This window comes from Chlorocebus sabaeus, chromosome 10 (assembly GCF_047675955.1).
Source record: "Chlorocebus sabaeus isolate Y175 chromosome 10, mChlSab1.0.hap1, whole genome shotgun sequence".
NCBI classification, from domain to species: Eukaryota; Metazoa; Chordata; class Mammalia; order Primates; family Cercopithecidae; genus Chlorocebus; species Chlorocebus sabaeus.
This window is the reverse complement of record NC_132913.1, coordinates 108,941,778-108,957,636: the sequence shown is the minus strand read 5'-3', so window position 1 is coordinate 108,957,636 and position 15,859 is coordinate 108,941,778. Positions and strand designations below refer to the sequence as shown.

General features: G+C 40.0%; 1 protein-coding gene across 2 annotated transcripts in view; it reads left to right on the top strand.

Annotated features, from left to right (window-relative positions):
- The window catches only part of EPHA4 (EPH receptor A4), a 153,326-nt gene that overhangs the window by 113,979 nt on the left and 23,488 nt on the right, over positions 1-15,859 (top strand). For both annotated transcript variants that reach the window (XM_073020102.1, XM_073020103.1), the window contains exons 6-9: positions 1,678-1,802; positions 2,990-3,149; positions 4,112-4,223; positions 13,606-13,664. In XM_073020102.1, the coding sequence (XP_072876203.1) occupies positions 1,678-1,802; positions 2,990-3,149; positions 4,112-4,223; positions 13,606-13,664 (456 nt within the window). The remainder of the gene's footprint in view (positions 1-1,677; positions 1,803-2,989; positions 3,150-4,111; positions 4,224-13,605; positions 13,665-15,859) is intronic.

Below are 15,859 nucleotides of genomic sequence, written 5' to 3'. Positions count from 1 at the left end.
GTCACTTTTTGCATGTTGTTGGACAATGGCTTTGTGTCAACCAGGAAAGAAAGAGAAAATGTGAGCGTGTGTGTATGTGTGTGTGTGCCTGTGTGTGTGTTGGGAGAAGGGAGCCTTAATGAATGTAATGAGCACATTTCCGTTGTTCATTTTCCTCAGATGTTCAGTGGCTTCCATATGTCTGCCGCGTGCAGCTTTGTTCACTGGGTTTGGTATTACTAACCTTGGGATTGCCTTTGATGGAGGACATGTGTATCTGCTGTATCTTTCTCTTGTGTTTTTGCCTGAGATGCAATCTGGAATAGCTTTGGGACTGAGAGAGAGGAAAAAAAAAATAGGGGGGTGTGTGTGTGTATGTGTGTGTGTGCGTGTGTGCATGTATGCCTGTTACCATCCTAATAGAGATCCCAGGCTGTCAAATAATCCCCTCCAGAAGACAGTCTCTACTGTACTGGATTCAGCTGGAAAACTCCCTTGTTTGACTATGGTGTGTCTGCTTGGTTTCCCTGCCATCAGTACACCCGTCAGACATGCTCAAGCAGGTCTGAAGCTTTTCCCATACCATTTTCAGTGACAATGTATTTTACTTTTTATCTTTGTTCTTTGGAGTTAGGGGTTGGCAGTCATACGCATGTATTGTAAAAGGGCAGGAGGATGACCCAGCACTAATTTATTCTTCCTCAGTGGCCAGTTTTTGACATTGGTTTCCCCAGTTTGGGAACAAAAGAATATATACATTGGAGTTAGGGAGCTCTCTAATCTCTGGCTCTCCAGGGCAGCTTTGTTAGATAAGATTAAGGATTTCATGAATACTTTCCCTTCTCCCTGGAGATTGCGCATGGGTACCAGCCATTGTCGGTGTCAGCAGAGCCTGATAACGTCTGGCTGGAGATGCGACCACCACAGTGGAGAAGTGAGCATCAGGCAGCCTGGGTGTATAAATCTCAAGTGGGCCCTCCTTCCACCCCATAACACACCCACTAGAGGGCTGCCTTTGTGTCCTTCGCAGTGGAAAGAGGAGGCAAAGGCAACATGTCAGCTCTCGTAAAATAGCTGCAAAATGCCACGTGTGTTCAGAGAGACTAACACTGCTTGATTTGTATTCATTATTTACATGGTCGCGTTCAGACTGAACTCTTACTGTAATTAAGCAGTACTTTTATTTATATTGGAAAGTCTGTAAATTGTTTGCCCTTTGGCATTCCCTACAATACTTATGGAAGACTTGTACATTCTCTTGCTCATATGAAATTAAAGTCCAGTAAGATGGCACTCATAATACTGGGAGGTAGGATTAGATGTAGCTTTACCGAGCTTAAAATGAGGTCTTCCAAAGGCTGTCATGGCTTACAAAAGGTTAAAAACAAGACAGCCTTCTCTGTAGCTACAGCCTTTTTATGAGAAATGTTGCTACATGCTGTGGAAATGGTACTACAAGCCTATGAGCCCACCAGGCTTTTACTTCAGAGATTCTCTTTTTAAGACAAACACATACAAAAATATACTGGAGAGAAGGATAAAAATGGTATGATTTTATACTGAAGAGTAAAATGATCAAGGGGAAGACAAGACAATCTTTCACACTTTTCTTAAATAACATGAAATTATTTCTGGATACCACCAAAACCATTTCTTTTCCTAAAGAAAATGTCCTTTGTCTTTTGTTTTTTCTAACAGCACCATCATCCATTGCTTTGGTCCAGGCTAAAGAAGTCACAAGATACAGTGTGGCACTGGCTTGGTTGGAACCAGATCGGCCCAATGGTGTAATCCTGGAATATGAAGTCAAGTATTATGAGAAGGTATTACTTGAGTGAACAATACTCCTTCCTTCTTTCCTCCCTTCCTCCCTTCCTTCCTTCCTTCCTTCCTTCCTTCCTTCCTTCCTTCCTTCCTTCCTTCCTTCCTTCCTTCCTTCCTTCCCTCCCTCCCTCCCTCCCTTCCTTCATTCCTTCTTTGTTTCCTTCTTTCCTTTCTCCCTCCCTCCCTCCTTCTTTTCTTCCTTCTTTCCTCAATTCCTTCCCATCCTCCTTTGCTCCCTCCCTTCTGTTTAAGTGTTAACCAGTTGTAAGTCATGGAATACCAGTGAATCCCCGATCAAATGCATTTTGCTTCCCAATTAAGTATGATTATGAAATTTATCATTTACTTAGTTATCCTGAAAAGCAGAAAATAACAATAACAATAATATACTGTATTGTAATATAACTATATCTTTACTATCTAGTAATGGAAATCAAGATAGCTAAGAAGTTCTAATCTATGAACCTTATATCAGGAGAGTGACTCATAACAGTTGAAATAATGATCTGTTTAAGTAGATCACTGCTATTCAGAATAAAGATGTGGGTTTTGATGACTTTTAATAGAAAGTCAGGGAAGGAAAATCACATTCTTCAGCCTCTTAAAGTAATAGAAAGGCATTATTTTTACAAATAACTTGTCTCTCTTAAAGGACAGAATTTTGAAGAGAGCTATTTGCATTCGAGGTTGTCTAGAAAATGAACAATTGTCTTCTTTTTCTTTTTAAAGATAATCACTTATTGGCTTTCTTATTAAAAGTAGAAAAGGGACAGGACTTTTCCACTGAAACCATGTTACAACACATTTTACATTTTCTAGAAACAGAAAATGGAAAAAGACAAGGGACCTTCTCACAGTTATTTCTTTTAAATTGCTGGGTGTGGAGCTAGAAAAGCCACCAACCATCATTTAATGTTCCTTTCAAAAAAAAAAAAAAAGAGTAGGAGGAAAGATCTGGATATGGTCAGCGTCAATAAGTCATACCTGAATTCCGCATTTCTTTCAACAAGTAAGAAGTAACAATAGTACTTATAACATCCAAGAGAATATAGGCTCCAGAGAGTTTATTCATCTCCATTTACTTTCAGCTTCTGAGTCGACTGGCTTGACTCCTTTAATATTGCACCTAGAGTAAGCAGAAGATTTATTTTGCTACCTTCCCCAATTTTATCTTCCCATGATGTAGGATCAAAATGAGCGAAGCTATCGTATAGTTCGGACAGCTGCCAGGAACACAGATATCAAAGGCCTGAACCCTCTCACTTCCTATGTTTTCCACGTGCGAGCCAGGACAGCAGCTGGCTATGGAGACTTCAGTGAGCCCTTGGAGGTCACAACCAACACAGGTAACAAGGACCACCCGGACTCAGTCACTTCTGAGGCTATTTTTATAATACAGGTGAATCCCATTACAGTGAAATCTAAGGACTTGTCTATATTTTTTTGTTAGGCAAACATTTTGCTGCAATGAGCATGGCTTGAAATAAGTTAGCCAATGTCTGTAACTTAGAAAACTTCATGTGATTTAGAGAAAGGCATTTTCGAAGTACTATCTGATTTGTCTTTTCCTATGAATGAAAAATGTTGCCTATTTTTCTCTTGTTTTGAGCCTTCTATAAACCATGAAAAATGGGATTACTAAACTGACAAATTGAGGTTTGCATAGCTACCCAACATTAATATAGGGAATTTTCTCCCTGAGACGATTAAAGACGGCACCACAAATATTTTTTCCCTACTTATTTCTAAGAATCATTTAAATCAAGTCAGATAAGCTTTTTTTTTTTTTTTTAAGACCCTTTGAACAAACATATCAAATCTTTAAACATTGTGAGTTGGATTGATTGGTTGACTAAATTTAAAGTGCTTAAGAGGGGCGTACCCATGAACAAGCAGTTGGTGTAAGATACCTCCATCCCCAGTAATTAATGAACCCATATTGGGCGTATTTGATAAAAAGATGATAGGGCAGAATTTTTGACTTCAAGAAAGAAACTTTGTTCACAAATTATTAAATAAGAATAGAAAGCAGAAGAGAAAGTAGAGTTGAATCTGAAAGGGATTGACATCTTTTGAAATTATCCAGCAAGGGTACAAGGAGGAAGTGGCTTTTGAACTAGGCAAAAAGAGGCAGGTTTTTGATAGCTCTGGGGGAAGGAGGTACATTCAAAACTGCTGCCCTTTCTGAAATGTTCAAGTGTCTTTCTCTCTCCAAGTGGCTTCAGAACATTGAAAACTGTGACCCATTCAGAAGTTCTGCCTCCTAAGACTTTCCCAAAGGTGACCCTTATGTAATTGTCCTTCCCAGTGCCTTCCCGGATCATTGGAGATGGGGCCAACTCCACAGTCCTTCTGGTCTCTGTCTCAGGCAGTGTGGTGCTGGTGGTAATTCTCATTGCAGCTTTTGTCATCAGCCGGAGGTAAGCACTGAAGCCGCTCACTGTGCAGCCCCCCACCTTCCTAGTGTTTATGATGGTTTTTTTTCTCCTCCACACAAAGCTAAGGCTTTTGATTGCATCATAAACATGGCATCTGCATCCCAAGCTTCCTCCTTGTTGCTTTGATCTTCCCACACCCCCGCTAAAGCTGCTAGCCGTACCCTGGTGGCAGGCTGAGAGGTCCGGAAGGACCCAGCTAATTGTAGGAAACAAAGCTGAAGAGCAAGCCAGTGGGAGATTTCTAGATACTTTAAGCTGCCAGGTGTTACGTTTATCCCTCTCTTAAGCCTGGACTCACTGCCAAAGGCAAGAAAAAGCCCTATAAAACTTGGGCCCCAACATTGAGCTCTGTCATTTGCCAGCTACTACTACGTAAACCTTTTTGAGTATTTCTATTCTGTAAAATAGAGATAATTATTATCTGCCTCAAAGGGTTATTGACAGTAGAATTTTGATATGCAAAATAGATAATACAGCACATAGGAGGTGCTTCAACATGATTTTGGTTAACAGTAATGGTCACTAAAGCAAATAAATGGGTACTGCACATTCAGTCTTCCCCCCAGGAAAGGCCATCAGCGTTTCCAGAGAATCAATGGATTTCCAGAGATTATCCCTTGAGCAAATCGTGGGCATGACATTGCTCTTGGAAATGAACCTAAAACATCTGAGTCCTTATCGCCTAAGTACTTACAATCTGACTTGTTACTAAAAAATAATCTAAAAAGGAGAGAGAAATAGCAACAGATTAGCAGCATCTTCTTTGGAACCAGTTTTTCTTACTCTTTTCGTCTCCATTTACTGACTCCTGTCGCCTGCCTAGAGGCTCCAGAGGAGTGGTCATTGATATGTGCCACGCACCTGGACCTTCTTTGTCTTTTATGTGTAAGAATCTGCCTCTTCCCTGATCTGCATCCCCATATACCATCAACTGTTTCACAAGATAGGGCTGTTGGTGAAAAAAAGGGCTAAACCTGGGGATGTCAAAAGGATCCTCTTAAACGTAAAGCTTTTCATTATCTAGAAGAGGGAAGTAGTCTTAGGAAAGAAGTAATTCTTGCCCAAGGTCGTCACATTGCCATAGTGGTAGGCTGAGCTACTACTGGCCCCACCAGTAGCTGTGCTTGGCTCTCAGGCCAGTATCTGTTGCATTATCCCTCTCTGCCTACTGATGATCTCACCAATGTCATAGCAATGCCTTTGGCTATTTCCACTGGCCTGAGCAAGCCACTATGCTTTTACTTTCTTCTGATATACATTATAATTAGAGTGATGACCATATAATCTAGTTTGCCTGGATAGTCCCAGTTGGTGCTTGTATTTCTTTTCTTTTCTTTTATTATTATTATTTTTTTTTCTGAGATGGAGTCTTGCTCTGTCGCCCAGGCTGGAAGTGCAATGGCATGATCTCGGGTCACTGCAACTTCTGCCTCCTGGGTTCAATCAATTCTTCTGTCTCATCCTCCTGAGTAGCTGGGATTACAGGCATCTGCCACCACACCTGGCAGCTAATTTTTGTATTTTTAGCAGAGACAGGGTTTCACCATGTTGGCCATGTTGGTCTCAAACTCCTGACCTCAAGTGTGATCTGCCTGCCTCAGCCTCCCAAAGTGCTAGGATTACAGGCATGAGCCACCGTGCATGGCCATGTATTTCTTAATATCATGCCCTCACCCTCACTCTCCAAAGTGTCCTGGTATACAGGGGCCAATTATGTTCACTCTAATATAACACAGTATAGAACAACACATTCTGTACAGGCATCTATTTTACATTGTGTCCATTGCTTTTGATGCAAAATCTATGAATAGGTATGTTGGATTAGAGTGATGAGTCAAATCTTGAGATGTTAAATCCACAATAAATTCTCATTTCTATTTCTTTAATATACACACATACAAAAACATATAGACACTGGCATGCCTACTATATTCTAAACAGCAGTATATCTTGGCCTTCAGAAACTTAAGGTTGACCTGCATAGAATTTGAATTCCCACTGTTCTTTCCTTCCCTGGTATTTGATTTTGAAAGCCAATCAAGATGGCCCTCTTTCTTGTACATTGCCATTTAGTTTTGTATATGTACACATGCTGTGCATATAACCACCGGGAAATGTATGCATTAGTATATATCCATCTGATGGTGGGAAGCAAGGAGCATGTCGGGGAGTGTATAGGAATTACATGTGCTTTTTTTATTTTATACTTACATATTTCTGTGTCTGAAATTTTCACAGTATCCACAAATAATCTTTGTTATTAGAAAATAAAGATGTTTAATGGTTTAAAAACAGATACAATTCATTAAATACCTCCACTTCTAAAAATATTTGATAAAAATTCAGCATCATAGGATGCTCAGAGCACTTCTCTGCAGAAAGTAGGTCTTGACCTTGTGTCTTGACCATCTCTTTGACTTTACTGGAAACATTCTCTAGTTGTAGTCCAGCTTTGCTTTACATTTACTTTGCTTTTTTGTTTTTTGGTATAAGTGGCCCTAAGTACAGCAGTCAAACTGGAGTAATGAGAAATAAGTTACCTCATTATGAGTTCCCTTTGGATGTTCTACTGAAAACATTGGCTTTGATGAAAAGAAAGGAAAAACGCGTGAACATGTAATCGGGGAGACAAGTTTATTAAAAGCCATGACTACGGAAAATAGCATCCTTAAGCTTGATGACTTAATTTCCTCTCTGCCTTTATTGATCACTTTATTACATAAGGCAGGATTGATAGCAGGATGCATCGGATTTCCAATTATGAGTCCCCACCTTAGAGAATTGAGCCTGTCGAGTTACCTAGCGATGATTCCTGTCTCTTCTCCCCCATTAAAAAAAAAATGTCACTTCCCAAGGCTGATAAACAGTGCTTGGTGATTGGTCCTCAATGGATCACTTTTTAGAAAATGAAATGTCAACCCCTTGCCCTCATATTGATTCTTCTTTAGTGTTGGCCGTAAAGCTGTCATGGGAAAGGCCGCCTGGAGCCAGGTAGCTGACAGGTTTGCAGTGGCTCATGCACACTCAGCCAATTCTTCTCCTCACGCAGGTTGTCTGCTGTGTTATCTTGGACTATAAATGTTCAAATGGGACAAGAACAGGTGAACAGAGAGGAGACAGGTAGTAGGGATGAAAGCCTGGCCCAGGCTTTTTGTGAGAGGACAAATGAAAGGTAGTACATGGTACTGGCGAAATAATCTTGCCAGACTTCAGCCGGTAGTATGAGAAAGCAGAAGATTAAACACCCTAGCCTATAAAATCTGAGTCATGTCCTTTGACGATGGGGCTGCTTTGTGCTTCTTACAATCACCGAATGTTTGTGCTGGAAAGGATGCTACAGACAGATCGGTTGCGGGGTCCTCTTGAAGTGACTCCCGCTCTGCTGATGGCATGCAAGATTTCTAAGGAAGTCGATGGACAGAAACTCACGTAGTGAGAAAAGTTTCAATCCTTCGGATGACCTCAGAGAGAAAATCGGCTTGGTGCTCGTTTGTCATTTAAGAAAGAGGAAGCAGCCTCAGGCCCACAGTTGATATCTTGCAGGATTTTTTTTATAGCAATTGTTTCATCTATTTCATTGTACACATTCAGCTTAGAGAAGCCTGAGCCTAAGGCAAGCCAGAATAATCTACACTTTTTTCAGTGAGATCTACTTTTTTCTTTTGGCCAACTGGAACATGTAAGCATTTAGGGATTGCGGTGAAAGAATCAAACTACTAAATTTATAAAATACCTAAAATGAGATGTTATACTAAGCACATTGATTTAGCTATATTGTATATTTTTACCACCCACATTTATGTTAAGCAACTTAATTTTATATTTTCTGTAGGCATCTTTTTGATCTGTGTCTTTCTCATCACTCAAGATATAATTTCAGAATTCTTTCAGCTTTCCAGAGCACATAATTGTACTTGTTATCTAGGTTATTTTAAGACACAACCCTTCTTGTACCTATGTGATGCTGTCCCTATAAATTTTATTTCAAACCACAAACAAATCTCTATTTGTACATTCTCTAGCAGCAAGTCACCATTTCCACATTTATATATTTATATATTTGTGATCTCCACAACATAACCACTTTTCTATATTGTTTTTTTAATGTGATCTTTAAAAACTCTGTTAACAATGACATCCTAAAATACAAATATAAGGTCGTAACCTCCAGGACCAATGACTGAATCTATGTTAAATTTCTCTGATACCCTCCTCCCTTTTATAGTAATGATTTCATCAAGTTATCTTCAAAAGCATCACAAACTAGTATTAATTCAGATTGTTTTAGGGTAGTGTTTTTTCCAAAACAGTATTACAGTATTTATTTATTTATTGAGACAGTCTCACTCTGTTACCCAGGCTGGCGTGCAATAGCACAATCTCAGCTCACTGCGACCTCTGCCTCATGGGTTCAAGTGATTCTCATGCCTCAGCCTCACGAGTAGCTGGGATTACAGGCATGTACTACCACGCCCAGCTAATTTTTGTATTTTTAGTAGAGACGGGGTTTCACCATGTTGGCCAGGCTGGTCTCGAACCCCTGACCTCAGGTGATCTGCCCACCTTGGCCTCCCAAAGTGCTGGGATTACAGGCGTGAGCCACCACACCTGGCCCCAAAGCAGTGTTTTATTTTTCAGATGCGAAAAAACAATTTTAAGAAAGGACTAGAATACAAGAATAGCCCCTAATTCTTAACCGACAACTTGGTAGTGAGGGAAAGTCTTACCGATGACCAGGCACATGCTGTTTTTATGCTAACCTTCTAATGATTGCTAGTGACCCTGGGTTTCCGTTTATGTTAGGGTTATAAAGTACCCCCTTTACCTGGATAAGGAAAAAGAAGTGAATTGATTTTAAGAAAAAAACTGAAGTGGTTATGGCAAAATTTATTTATGTATTAGGTACTGGAGGCCTAAAGAGATTAAACAAATAAGCGAAGGTCACATGGCCAGTTAGTTGCTGATCAGGACAGGAATTCAGCTCTTATAACTTCCAATACTGGGACAGATATATTATTTTAATATCTTCTTAACTGACAAAGTTGACCTACATAAAAACACTGACATTGGCAGTTCTATGGAACCAAAGCTTCAAGAGTCTGCTGGTGATGTTGGTAAGATTTGTAATCTGTGAATTAATGTGCAAGTCTATTACACAATATAAAGTCAGAGTTTACAAGTTAATTTTCTCCTCCTATTGAAGGTTAAGGTTCTCCACTTCGGAGCTAAGAGTTCACGTAATGCTAAAAGAGTTATCGTTTGGCCTGTGCTACCACACCCAGCTAATTTTCGTATTTTTAGTAGAGATGGGATTTCACCATGTTGGCCAGGCTGGTCGTGAACCCGTGACCTCAGGTGGTACGCCTGGGCCCTAATTTCCTTCCCTGGAGTATTATGATCATGTGAAAATGAAAATACTTAAGTGTTAGCCTTATTCAGCTCTGAGGAAGTCATGTAAATTCACACAACTGGGGACAGATGATACCTTGGGATCATTTCTAAACAACTTGTGTGCAGCCATTTCAACATGCGCCTCGTGAACAACAATTAGACATCATTTGGTGCAAGAACAATGACAGCTTAAAGAAGGGGAAAAAGAAGAATGGCTTCTGTGAATCTTCATGGGTGATGCCATTCAGTGCTGGAAAGGGACCTCCTGGAGCCATGCTAGTTACATTGCTTTATCTTTAATATGCACTTTAGCTGAGTAAATTACTTACCTTTTGCTAATTAGTTTTGGAACCGTGAACCACATCAGTCAAATCTGTCCACTTGACCAGAAAAGTTAGTAATTTAGTAAAAGCACGGTTTATGCTGGGCCTCTGCCTTGCTCCCCCTCTCTATTTTGTTTGCTTTATTGAATACTTAAGGTGCGAGGAACAGCACGTTAGTTGAGAGGACTCACGCTGTTCTGCAACAATGTCTGTTAATACCCTTATTACCGTGTCCCTTGGACTGCAGGAGAGCTTAGTTCACACTCTTTCAAAGTTTCACCTGCAGCGTGGGCCCTTTTCTCTAACTCCTGTGGCTGAAAGGGTCCATGTTTCCTTCTGGAGCATTTGCTAATAAAACACTCCACTCCTTCCCAATTTTAATCAGCTTGTCCACATCTCTGTAATTAGAAAACCTTCAACAAAGTTTTCCTTCTGCCATTCAGGTGATCAGCCTCTGATGTCAGTTTCGAGTTAGGACTTCTTCAGGCAGTGTGGCTTCCTGCAGGCTGGCTGCCCCAGTGGGGAACTTCAATGGGCTTCCTTTCCTGGGATGATAATGGGCCACATTGTCCTACCCTGAGCCAAGGCAAAAGGGCCATCAGGTGTTAAAGGTAGAACAGGACACAGGCATTTTCGTTTTCCAGATATTTTAAAAAAGCAAACAGACTACTGTTAGCCTTTGAACAGTAATCCTTGTTTTTTGTTTTGTTTTGTTTTGTTTTCAGCCATTTCCTGCAGTCTTAAGGTTCCTCTCCTCCAAATAACACTCCACGTAAAAAATTCTCGGTTAAAAACACACCTTCACCACTAATTTAATTCCTCCTTCTATGTTTAGAAGTCTGAGGAAGGGATGGGTGTGTCAACCTTATAATTAATGACCCCTGTCATTTTGTATTTCCTCTGGCTTTGCACATATTTAATGAATGTGCTTGATGTAAAACAGATAAACACTTTCCCGGGCAGCTTCGGGCCATGGTTTTCTATGGTATATGCCAGGTTTTGTTTCATTGACAATTTTAAGTTGGTACCAAAGCTTTCTCATTCTATGCATGTTTTTCCTTCTTCAAAGGAAAGAAATTCAAATCAGTATTCGAAATCTTAAGTGGTTTAAAAGATATACTTGTAATTTTAGATAATGCTTTTAGGAGCTCTGATAAGACAAAATCCTTCAGGCTGGCAGGACCCTATCACACCCTTGGGACCAATCTATGGCATTTTCCTGACATAAAATGTCTTTTTAGTAGTCCCTAACCTCACACTCTTATATTTCCTTTAAAAGAAGGGAAAGGACGGGGGTGGAGGGAGGGGAAGAAGATTGGAGGAGACTTCATCTTTTATAGAAAGTTGTTTGGCTTCAGGGTATTTAAACCTGTTTAGTTACTTCGATGAAGCAATGGATTTTAAGAGCAGTTGAATTCATTTTAAGTGAATGTACTGATATAAAATGTAACACTGCTTATAATTAACTCTCACCAGGTATCCTTAGGTAACTAGTTTCCAGTAAGAGAGGCCCTGTGAAGTCGTGGGCTGGATCAGGGTTTCCACAAAGTCCTGTACTTGCTAGGAGAACACATGGTGATCCTCTTGCTCCCCACCCCCCACCCCACCCAGCTCCATATCCTCATCCACAGGGGAACTGAGCGTGTGTCTGTCTGCCTGGTTGCTTTCATAGGGTTGTCATGAAGATGCAATTAAATAATAGACTCTGGCTGGGTGTGGTGGTTCATGCCTATAATCCTAGCACTTTGGGAGGCCTCTGTGAGCGGATCACTTGAGGTCAAGAGTTTGAGACGAGCTTGGCCAACGTGGTGAAACCCCATCTCTACTAAGAATACAAAATTACCTGAGTGTGGTGGCGGGTGCCTATAATCCCAGCTACTCAGGAGGCTGAGGCAGGAGAAGCACTTGAGCCCTAGAGGTGGAGCTTGCAGTGAGCTGAGATCATGCCACTGTACTTCAGCCTGAGCAACAGAGTGACTCCCTCTCAAAAAATAAAAAATAAATAAATAAAAACAATAGACCCTTTGAAAAGTCAAATGCAAAGGAAAATGCAAGCTTATGATTTGGGACTGAAATACCGTACTTCACAGTTAGCTCTCGTCACTGGAGTCTCTGTTTTGCTAAGTTGGTTCCTGCTTTGCAAACAGTTAGGGGAGGAGATAGTACATGAGATGAAAGCACTTTGAAAAGTTAAATGCAGTGTAAAAATGCAAGGTATTATTATTTGCCAGGGAATTATCCACACGGAGAAACATCTGTAGGCTCTGAGGGTCTGATTGCTGAGCTGGTTCCTGGGCTGCTGACAATTAGGAGAGGAATGTGGGAGGGAAGCTTGGAGCATGTGACCAGGATCCGCTGCCTCTCTGGTTGCACTGCCTGGCTCCTTTAGGTTCTCTGTTGTTCTCTCTTTGTCATAATCATCTGCCTTTCTACCTATTCAAAGTTTAAGAGTTTGGGGTATAGGATTTTGACAGGATCACACTGCCAAGACAATGTGGCTTTGGGGGAATTCTTCCTCATCTCAGACACTGTTTCTTTTTCTGTAAGAGTCTTGCCTTACCTTGTGTTTGAAGCTCTAAGAAAACCTAAGATGTAAATTCCAGTATAAATTTTACATTTCTGACAGAAACATAAATGCATACATTTTATTTACTAATTTGGTCTCAACTCCCCAAGTTTTAGACAGCTGTAATATCAACTGAGTTGATTTTCTGATTCCTTTAAGTGATATATATTCTCCTGATTCACAATGTATATATATTTTTGGTTTCCAAGGCTTGAGTTGATTTTCCAGTTTGTATAAGAGAGATATATACATTCCTGATTGAAGATTTATGTGTACTAAAGATTTCTAATCCACAAAGTTTTATAACAAAACCAGATTTACACTATTAAAAGTTGTAGGAGCAGAATGCCAAGTTTAAGATAATGCACCATTTTACTGAAAGTGAATCAGGCAAAGCAAAACAAAGCTTCTCATTTTTACCCTTGCTCATTTTTTACAAATTAGGGAACATAATTCAGTACAAAGCAAATGCTTACTTTTAAACTTTTCGTTAATAAGTTGGGAATTTGTATGCAGCAGCTGAAACCAGTAACCACAAAAGTATTGTTTCAAGAGTATCATGTAATATGATAATGAATTTTTGTGGTAGTAGTTATCTGGTTATAGCAATAATATTTACTATTACCCATCACATACTGAACATTATTGCCATTTGATTTACGCAGAATTACCCATGGAAATTTAAAAAATATATATACATATATACACACGCACGTACATATATATACACACACGTGCATTTATGTAAATGGAAAAATAGCCAATAAACTTATCTTCAGTAAGATAAATTTTCTCTGAGAGATTTTAAATTATGATTATATTATAAAACATTTGCTTTAAGCTATTGTAAGACACCTCAGTTTAAAACTGTGGTTCAGAGGTGTCTCTGGCTGCTTGAGTTTAAAACCATGACTCACTACCCAGGTGACAAGTATTTCATCTCTTGTAAGTCTCAGTTTTCTCATCTCTGAAATGTACATAGCATACCTGCCTGACTTACGGTAGCAACGAATTTGTCTTATGGCATGTGTTAAAGCTTAGGTGTTTGAGGAAAATAATTCTCTGTTTTAAAAAACTTTAATAGACGGAGTAAATACAGTAAAGCCAAACAAGAAGCGGATGAAGAGAAACACTTGAATCAAGGTACAAAAAAATTGGATTAAAAATTTTTATTTTTAGAGCATGTCTCACGTTTTCTAGTTTAAACATGTCCGAATAATATTTATGTGACTATTAACGTTCTATAATATATTCCTTATCCCAATAATGTACTTCCTGAGTATCAGACTGAAATGGGCGATGTGGATGGTGAGATGAAAGATGTGGGATGAGGTAGAGATGTTTCTTCAGATTTTTACTTTTCCGTAGTTTATCCTCTACTCTGAGCAAGTTACCAGTCTAGCTGGCTCATTCTTGTAGCTGGGTGGCAAAATTAAAATGGGTAGCTTTTTCATATAAGCTGGAAATTTGAGGATGAGGAAAAGAATAAGAAATGTAACAGTAATTGCTACTTCCCAGGGAATGGCTATATGTGATATAGAATTAGTGACTATCAATAAATTTTTAGTGGATTCTAATTTTGATATTCCAAAGAGGTCAAAGAAGACATTCAAAGAAGTGGCTCTAGAGTGACCTAAGCAAGGTAGAAGACTTTTTTTTTTTTTTTTTTTTGAGACGGAGTCTCCCTTTGTCGCCCAGGCTGGAGTGCAGTGTCGCAATCTTGGCTCACTGCAAGCTCTGCCTCCCAGGTTCGCGCCATTCTTCTGCCTCAGCCTCCCGAGTAGCTGGGACTACAGGTGCCCGCCACCATGCCCGGCTGATATTTTTGTATTTTTAGTAGAGACAGGGTTTCACCGTGTCAGCCTCACCTCAGCTGACCTCGTGATCTGCCCACCTCAGCCTCCCAAAGCGCTGGGATTACAGGTGTGAGCCACGGCGCCCAGCCGGTAGAAGACTTTTAAATGGACAGTGGTTGGTGACTATCCAGGAGAGCTGTCCACTAGAACTTTCTGAGATAACATTGTTCTATATCTGCACTGTCTAATATGTAAGCCAATAGCCACACATGCTGTTGAATATTTGAAATGTAGCTAATATGACTGAGAAAGGGATCTTTTTAATTTAATTTATTTATATTTAGATAGCCACAAGTAACAAGTCACTCATATATTAGTGCAGAAAGATAGAAGAAAGATTGACCGGGCACAGTGCCTCATGCCTGTAATCCCAGCACTTTGGTAGACCAAGACAGGCAGATCACTTGAGATCAGGCATTCGAGACTAGCCTGGCCAACATGGCAAAACTCCGTCTCTACAAAAAATACCTAAATTAGTCAAGCATGATGATGCACGCCTATAATCCCAGATACTCAGGAGACTGAAGCATGAGAATTGCTTGAATCCAGGAGTCAGAAGTTGCAGTGAGCCAAGATCCTATCACTGCACTCCAGCCTGAGTGACACAGCCAGATTCTGTCTCCAAAAAAAAAACAGATAGAAGAAGGAGAGGGACTGGGAATAACAAGACTCATCTTGAAGATTTTCTTGGCTATAGCATATAAAGTGATGAGGGATATGGAGTGTCTAACAACTTTCCATTTGTTCACCTCGTTTCCTCCTAAAATCATATTTTTTCAATTTTTACGTGGGATATATGTTTTTTTTAAAGCTGATCTATTAAAAAGAAGTAGCAAGAAATTGCCAGTTTAAGGACCTTATTCCTAACCAAGGGTGCTGGAATGAGGACAAGACCTACAGGCTTGGAAAGTCAAAGGGACTGGGCCAACTGGTGTCCTGCATACCTTCTGTGTCCTAGTGTCCCAGCAGCTCCAGGAGGGAGAGGAGCAAATGCCAGGACAAAGCTTTTTACAATGACTTCTGCCTCTTGGCCCAGATATCTGTCACTGGGCTGCCTCCAAACACATCTAAATTTAGTTTATGAGTAGTATGAGATATGACTGAATCGTACTTCCTGATGTCCAGACCATTCACAGTTAGGCTACAATGGTTATCTCCAGCTGAAGCTTTCTGGCAATGTTGAATATCTTTGCTTATGACACCTTCTTTCCAAAACAGAAAAGAAGTGGAGGTTCACTACAGAGTCTGTATTCTCAAATCAACTAGCTGATGTTAACCTTATTGTCTACTTTAACTTAGATTTAATCTAATTTTGTTAATTGTCGGTCACATATTTAATTCATCCAGATATTGGGCAAAATGTGACACCATGTGGAAAGAGCTGATTGAAATTAAAAAGCTTCTATTTTCTTCCCTAAGGGAAGATAACTGAAAGCAGTGGGCAGGACTTCATGCAAAGGCAAGGGAGCTATGAGCAACTGC